The sequence below is a fragment of the Aplysia californica genome, unplaced genomic scaffold (genome assembly GCF_000002075.1).
Source record: "Aplysia californica isolate F4 #8 unplaced genomic scaffold, AplCal3.0 scaffold00097, whole genome shotgun sequence".
Taxonomy (NCBI): Eukaryota; Metazoa; Mollusca; class Gastropoda; order Aplysiida; family Aplysiidae; genus Aplysia; species Aplysia californica.
The window spans coordinates 1,018,336-1,026,942 of NW_004797367.1; the positions used below are offsets into that span (position 1 = coordinate 1,018,336).

The following is an 8,607-nucleotide window of genomic DNA, read 5'->3' on the forward strand; positions in this document are numbered from 1 at the left end:
AAAAATGTTCAAGAACACCCACGCTAGGATTCGAAGCAGGGCCATTCGCTCAATAGTCCAGCATGACACAAACTGAGCTAATGAAGCGTCCTTGTCAAGTGTGCTCTTGGTAATGCTTACTGACCTCTCTCGGTGAGTGATTAGCAGGTGCTCTAGTGTGGTTTGCTCCTTCTTCCCTATTAAACACCTATCGTCCTTATATCTCCTCTATCTTTTTGGTGTTGGTTAATCTCATATAACACCTCTAATCTTCAGCACTTAGATGACCTATTTGTGTTAAAAATACTGTAAAACTCTTACTAAAACAAAATCTCACCTCTTTTTTGTGTTTGTTAATTACTTACAACTTTGACAGTATAGACCGAGCGACACTATGGAAGATAATGAGACACCACGGAATCCCACAGAAGTTGGTGAACCTCATCAAAAGCATTTACGAAGGGACAAGTTGCAGGGTTGTACATGATGGCCAGCTCACGGACAGCTTTGACATCAAGACTGGAGTGAGACAGGGATGCTTACTATCACCGTTCCTCTTCATATTGGCAATCGACTGGCTGATGAAGGAAACCACCAGAGGACACAGAAATGGTATACAGTGGACACCATGGACACAGTTGGACTATCTGGATTTCGCAGACGACTTGGCGCTTCTGTCGCACACCCAGGAACAGATACAAGCAAAGACTTCAGTATTAAACAGCCTATCGGAGTCTGTTGGATTGAGGATCCACCCCGGAAAGTCAAAGGTACTAAGGACAGATGCACAACGAAAGGAGCAGGTCACAATAAAAGGAAAGGCCCTAGAAAACGTTGAATCCTTCTGTTATCTTGGGAGCATAATTGACAGAGAGGCAGGAACAGGTGCTGAAATAAAGTCCCGCATTGGAAAAGCACAGGCTGCTTTCATATCTTTGGATAGGATTTGGAAGACCAGAGAGATCTCACTTCGAACAAAGCTGAGGATTTTCAATTCAAACGTGAAGTCGGTCCTGTTGTATAGATGTGAGGCAAGGAACGCATCGCAGACTTGTATAAAGAGGATCCAGGTTTTCTTGAACAGGTGTCTAAGAAAGTTACTGAGGATCAGATGGACAGACAGGGTCACCAATGTGGAAGTGTTAAGGAAAACAAGACAGATCCCAGTCAGAGATGAGGTAGGAAGAAGGCGGTGGCGATGGATTGGACATACTCTCAGGAAGTCAGGCAGCTGCATAACAAAGAAAGTATTGGATTGGAACCCACAGGGCAAGAGATCAAGGGGAAGACCTCGTGGAACTTGGAGAAGAATCACAGAAATCGATGTACAGAAAAGTGGGAAGGCATGGAATAACATCAAGAGGCTAGCCCAGGATAGAGAAAAGTGGGGGATGTTTGTCCGTGGCCTATACCCTGGTGCAGGGTGAGAAAGGCAATGATGATAATGAATTACTTGCAACAGCTCTAATCTTCGACACTTATAATATTGACATAATGGTGAAGCAAGTGCCGTAAATTTCGTACTTGATAAAACACCAAAACACACACACACACACACACACACACACACACACACACACACACACACACACACACACACACACACAAAATTAATTTAAAGCAGTACTTTCTTACCATCCCAGGTACAACGAGGATCGCGAGGTTCACGTAGACATGCACTACCGACTGAACGCCAAATTGTACATGGACCTGGCCAGGAAGGAAGTGGCGGACTTTGTGGGAGCGGATGTCGACAACTTGTTCTTGGTGCCCAACGCCACAACAGGTACCTTTGTTTGAGAAACTTTAGATTAAGTTAGTTTTACGGCACTTGCAAAACAATAAGGTCATATTATAATTTCTGAAGATTAGAGGTAACAAATACAGAAAAGTAGAAGGAGAGAAGTGGACGATAGATGTTTGCAATGGATCAGCCGGAGCAGGCCACATCAGAAAAGCCGGCAACTACAAACACTAATTATAAATCGAAAATTCGAAATTGCATTATTATTAAACATGTAAAATTTTGGAATTTTCGATTGTGTTGATGGGGCGTTAAACCCATTCATCTACTTTATTTTTACTTTACACTAGACAAAGTTTTGTCAAGCTCCTTTTTGTTGGTGGTTGGTTGGTGCTCTTGTATGGTTTTCTCTTTCTTGTCCTATTCACTGGAAAGCTATTCAAAAGGCAGACCCTTCGAATTCCATATCATGGCCAATCGGACCAAGCCAAAATGGAAAAGCCGTGTAAAGCGCCTTGATAAAGGACACAACATCGGTCTGAACTGAGACTCGGATCCCCGAAGCAGCTATCTTACGATCATAGGTCCAGTAGCCTAACAACTAGACCTCTGACCCTTCCCGTTTGTTTGTAGGTTGGTTTGAAATTATCTAGGATACCATTTTTAGTGTTGAAGATTTTACAAGCCTACCGAAACGAACAAAAAATAATGAAAATAGCATGACTGCTCTTAAAGCTTATATCTGTATTATTGATAATGTCCACAGGGATTTTTGTCTCAAAATATATAATTACTAGCTGGGCCCCCTTTCGATGAAAGGAATGATCGGTGCATTAACGTCAGCAGAAAGTCATTGGCCTATGATATTTACATTCTACTGGACTCGAGCAATAAATCTTGAGAGATGCACAAATTAGAAGGTTTAGATCTATACTCTCAAAACTGTGCGCACGGTTAGTGAACGGAAACCCCCTTTTCTAAATTTACAGAGACAGAAGCATCGGCCTACAAAAGCGATCGGCAAAATAAAGAAATTTAGCTTTTTGCAGCAAAACTGTCTCAAAACTGAAAAAAACAAAGGATGTCATGATCTGGGGAATATTTTAAAGAATCTTTTGGCGAAAACCGCATGTCGATCGATGCTGCCACTAAAAAGCCTTTTGAATAGCAAAATTCGGCAACCACAAATAGATAATACTAGCTGGGCCCCCTTTCGATGAAAGGAATGATCGGTGCATTAACGTCAACTGAAAGTCATTGGCCTACACTCTACTGGAATGGAGCAATAAATCTTGGGAGATGCAAAAAATTAGAAGGTCTAGATATAGATCTATACTCTCAAAACAAAATGCGCCTCGCAAAATATCACTTCCTCACCGGATATTCTAAAATTGCAGAGACAGAAGCGTCGGCCTACAAGAGCGATCGGCGAAATAAAGAAATTTAGCTTTTTGCAGCAAAAATGTCTCAAGACTGAAAAAACGAAGGGCGTCATGATCTTGAGAATATTTTAAAGAATCTTTTGGCAAAAACCGCATGTCGATCGATGCAGCCATTAAAAAGCCTTTTGAATAGCAAAATTCGGCCACCACAAATAGATAATAGATAACAGATAATAGGTATGTTCACTAATATGCATGTGGTCACTGAGGTGTGTCCTTGAGCAAGACACGATAACCCTAGTTAAAATTAAATAAAAACCAATGTACTGCAATGGCATGAATATAAAATTGCATGCATTGAAGTACCATTTCGTATTTAATATTATTCGTATGCATATTTGTACTTATTTGTGTATGTACGTTTGTCATTGTAATACAAATTTTCCCCAAGCGGATCTCTTCTGTCTGCTGGAATGATGAATCCGGCTCTGCCCTTGCTGGCCATGACAGACAACAGTTATAAATGTCGTTTGGGCCATAAAACAGACACAATCACGCTAGCAACTTTAAAATACATGTACGTTTAAAATTATCAACACCCCGTTGACATTATCTCGCTTTTTTTCTCATTTTCTCAACAAAACAGCTCTGAACTGTGTGGTCAAATCCTACCCATTCGCCAAAGGTGACGCTATCCTGGACACCACCTGGACCTATGGATCAGTGTACCTACTGTGTGAGGATCTGACTACTAGGATTCGACCAGGTGACCATGACACAGATATCTATCTCTATCTGTCTTAGTACCTCTTTGTCTGTCCCTATCAAGCTAACTACATGTATTAATTATTTTGCTAACTACATGTATGTCTGTCTCTGTCTAGCTATCTACCTATCTCTATCTGTCTTGCTATCTGTTTCTATCTGTCTAACTATCTGTCAATCTCTATCTGTCTAGCTGCCAATCGGTCTTTCTATCTATCTATCTATCTATCTATCTATCTATCTATCTATCTATCTATCTATCTATTTTCTTCTTGTTCCCTCAGTCTCTCCCCCTCCCCCTTTCTCTCTCTTTGTGGCGTCTGTAGTCTAGCGGTTAGGCTACCGGACTAGTAATCGTGAGATTGCGGGTTCGGGGGTTCGAGCCTCAGCTCGGTCCGACGTTGTGTCCTTGGGAGAGGCACTTTACACGAACTTTCCACTTGATTCGTTCTTATCGGAGACGGACGTTAACTAGGAGGTCCCGCCCCTTTAATAACCTAATAGTGTTGATAGGGGCGTTAAACCCATACCCCCTTACCATTGCACCATTTTTTCTCTCTCTTTCTCTACCATACTCACTCTAGTATACGTGTATGTATTGTATTTATTGACCAACCTGAATAAATTCATACATGATTATACCTAATTGTGGTTTGTCCGGCCAGCCTCGAAAATATTTTTACATTGAGAAAATGTAATAACAACCACGAACACTGATTCAAAAGATTGAAGATGTCATCCCTTCATAGGGGACGTCGGGGGAGGGGACAGGTCTTCATTATGTCGCCGACTTTCTCTCCCCTTGCTCTCCCCAAAAGGGAATAGTGGAGAGTCTTGGGGCCAGCTCCAGAAAGGTGACTCTACTCTGTCTACACCATAACACTGCTTCTTGCCCTTATTGCTCAGCGACAGAGAACGGGTACACTTGGCCTCTGTTCGTTTACTTGGGTGTCACCACTGCCTCCAGTTCTATATTTTACTTTACCTATTTATCCTCTGTTGCTGTTAAGCGTCGAGGGGAGATGCAGTTTTCTATGGAAGGCCAGCTCCGCAGCTCTTTCAGTTGTGATGTTATGTTTTCTAAGGGTTTCCTTGACACCCTCGATCCAGCTCAATATATCACTTATATAACTTCATTTCTTGTCCTCGGCGATATAGTGTTATCATTCTTGTCTTTCTCCCCCACAGATGTGGAGAGGGTCAAGTTAGAGCTCACATTCCCCTGCAGTGGTCCTGAAGAGATCATTAAAAAGTACGAGGAAACCTTCCAAAAGCATCCAAATATAAAAATGGCTGTAATTGGTAAGTAGCTTTCATTTTTTTATGTAATGTAATTTTTTTTTTACTTTGGTGCTGTGAACATTAATTGAGGCTCCAAAATGTTATTTCTGTTCACATAACCTACTTTTAAGACTTCTTTGTATTACTCTCGTGAAAGCGACAGGAAAAGTGTAAAACCTCAAATGACTAGACGCCATATACAATTTTAAAAATAGTTCCTTTTTCTGATCGCCTGTCTAATTTGTTGTGTTGTGATAATAATGATTACGTTTCAATTGACACATTTATCTGCGACACAGGATGTGTCTTAACTCTTTGAGAATATAGAGAATGTAGAAGACACATGAGAGCGATCTGGAGCAGACCAGAGGCCACGTTACAGCACATTTTCTTCTAATGCAGTTGCGACCGCCGTAATTTTTTTTCCAGACTGAAAATGATTTTCACCCCCTTTTTTTCTTGTTCGTCTTTCAGACCACATCACCAGTCCTTCCTCTGTGGTTCTGCCCATCAAAGAGCTGGTTGAGTTGTGTCATCGCCATGGTGCGCTTGCTGTCATTGACGGCGCTCACAGTGTGGGGCAGATACCTTTAAATTTGACAGAGCTGGGAGCAGATTTCTTCACCTGTAAGTCATGGGGGTGAAAAGATGAAAACACACACACACACACACACACACACACACACACACACACACACACACACACACACACACACACACACACACACACATACACACACACTCATACACACACACACATACACACACAAACACTCACACACACACACACACACACACATAATCGTCATCATCTTCATCGATAAAGACGAGAAAAATAACAATAACAAAAATAACAACAATAGCAGTAAAAATAACAACAACAACAACAACAAAACAACAACAATAATAACCCCCGTTTGCCAATGTCGGAGACACGAAGTTTAGATGGGTGGTCACTTGGATGTGTCCTTGGCCTTGAGCAAAACGTGACAACTCTAGCTGAATAAAAATCAAAAACGAAAACAAAACGGGGTGCTGCAAAATGGCCATCAACAATGGCATGTTTGTAGTATATCTGTATGCTTCATTTGTATGTATGTATTAATTATCATCTATTTGCATTCAAAATTGCTCTGACGGTCAACTATTTAAGACAATACAGACAGCCACTTCCCATCCCTTTGGGGGTGGGGGGTGGGGGGGGGTCACACTATGAAGAAAATATGTAAGACGTTAACCAGTCAAAGAAAACCTCTGTTCTCCTTAACAATGAGCAGCCATCTTTAAAAAATTACAACGGAGTTTATAGTGTTTTAAATAACTGTATCTATATATCTAAGAAACTGTATGAATAATATATGCTACATGATTGTAACCCCGCCCCCCTCCCCACGTGTGATTCATTAAAAAGTTGACGTTTCTCTCTCTCTCTCTCTCTCTCTCTCTCTCTCTCTCTCTCTCTCTCTCTCTCTCTCTCTCTCTCTCTCTCTCTCCAGCCAACCTCCACAAATGGTGTTACTGCCCGCGAGGTTCCGCCCTGCTCTACTGTGCTCCTCAACACACCTCCTGGCTTCACCCCACGAATACGTCATGGCACTTAGGAGGCTCTCTAGACATGGAGTTCTTTGACCTCGGAACCCGTGACCACGTCCCATTCTACTGCGCCAGAAACGCTATCCAGTTCTACAAAGCTCTAGGAGGCATGGTGAGACCTTTGGGTATCCTTTTAATGTTGAAAATGACCTTTAAACCATGCATTGCAGAATGTAGTAATATTTATGGCTTTACTTGTTTGACTTTTGGCTTTTGGCTGTACTCGAACAAACTAGAGGTAGTTGGTAATTGTTGGAAGATGCTTTGACTTTGACTTGATTTGCTCCTACTTTTCCTTCCAAACCTCTGCCGTCCATATGTCTCATCTTTCTTTTTTGTGTTTGTTACTCTTCTTTAATACATCTAACCTTCGGCACTTTTATTACTTTTATTACGTTATTATTGTGTTACATTTGCAGTAAAACGCTTATCAAAACATAAAACAAACAAACTGGCGAAGAGTGTTATCATTTTTTGCCCACCAGGAAAAGATAGTGGGTTACACGACCGGGCTGGCAGAGCAGGCCAAACAGCTGTTTGAGAAAGATCTAGGTTTGACTCACCTGGACATCCCAGCCAGCATGGAGGCTCCCAATATGAAGATGTTAAAACTGCCGCCATTCCGGGATTTCCCGTACTGTCCTGTGAGTAGTTCGCTATAAATAGCTGTGTGCTATTCTTAGGTAGTGTGTAGTCCCGTAAGGTTATCCGAGTAGTTGACAAAATAATAACTATACATACTTATCTTTGTGTTGTTTTAAAACATTATGTATTACTTAATCTCATGAATAGCAGCTGTTGGATGGGAAAGAGGGGAGGTCTGACAGGATGGTCCCTTTTTTCTTCTTATCCGCATCCGTAGCCTTATGTTAAGGTTAATCATTGCCACAAGCGTAAGATGTGGGTTCAATTCCTGCGTTGGGAGATCTATTTCATTGCATAAGACACATCTTCTGCGAGCGAGGGTGAAAGCACCAAACCTCCATACCACGTACGCTGATGGCTAAAGTAAAAATGATTAGCACATTGACCGTCTGTGTGTGATTAGTTATACTCCCAATAAAGCATGATGCCGACTGAAATATTAAATATTGTTGATTTCAGGAAAACACGTGGAAACTGATGGAGGCGCTGTTTGGAAACACCAAAATCTTTGGTATCCTTACACCGGTGGAAGGAGCTTTCTACTTTCGGTACTCGGTACAGATCTACAACGACATGGACGATATCCGAGCGGCCGCTGACGTCATAAAGGCTTTCATGCGGAAACATGCTGCTTAAATAGTAGACAAGATGATCATTTACGATCTGTGGTATCGTGGTGAAATTAAGCGCTTGTGAAAATAATGAAATCGAAGAAAACTTTAAAAAATAAAATCTTACCGTATTTTTTTTTCTTTTCTATTTTTTTTTGGGGGGGAGGGGGTGTTTGGGGTTAAATTGCCTTCTCTGGCGTTTTTAAACTCATTCCCTGTCGGTACTTTACTGAAATACATTAATCAAAGGCACAAAAAGGTAAATTAGCAGTTTCAAAAGACACTATACGAGCGTAGCTTTGGAAGTCATCATACTTTTGACTGCACTTTCTCGCTGATTTTACCTCTGACACCAGGCGACCTCGCCAATTTAAATCGCAAACACTTGAACTTCTGTTCCAGACAGACGGGTATTTTTCATCCTTAAGCAAGCAAGTTAATTAACAGGCTTTTAGATTACTCAATTATGCCAAAAACTTGATGAGTGCCTGATTCCTCGGCGTTGTTACAAATATATGGGTGTTGTGTGTGTGTGTGTGTGTGTGTGTGTGTGTGTGTGTGTGTGTGTGTGTGTGTGTGTGTGTGTGTGTGTGTGTGTGTGTGTGTG

The 8,607-nt window shown here is 41.5% G+C and overlaps 1 protein-coding gene across 1 annotated transcript; it reads left to right on the forward strand.

The window, feature by feature from the left end:
- Positions 1 to 1,613: 1,613 nt before the first annotated feature.
- On the forward strand, positions 1,614 to 8,136 carry LOC101852680 (probable L-cysteine desulfhydrase, chloroplastic). The gene is made up of 7 exons (XM_005095169.3): positions 1,614 to 1,765; positions 3,752 to 3,871; positions 5,059 to 5,172; positions 5,626 to 5,778; positions 6,648 to 6,856; positions 7,230 to 7,388; positions 7,849 to 8,136. Exons 1-7 carry the CDS (start codon positions 1,654 to 1,656, stop codon positions 8,023 to 8,025), a joined length of 1,044 nt encoding a protein of 347 aa, XP_005095226.1. The 5' UTR covers positions 1,614 to 1,653; the 3' UTR covers positions 8,026 to 8,136.
- The last annotated feature ends 471 nt before the right edge of the window (positions 8,137 to 8,607 follow it).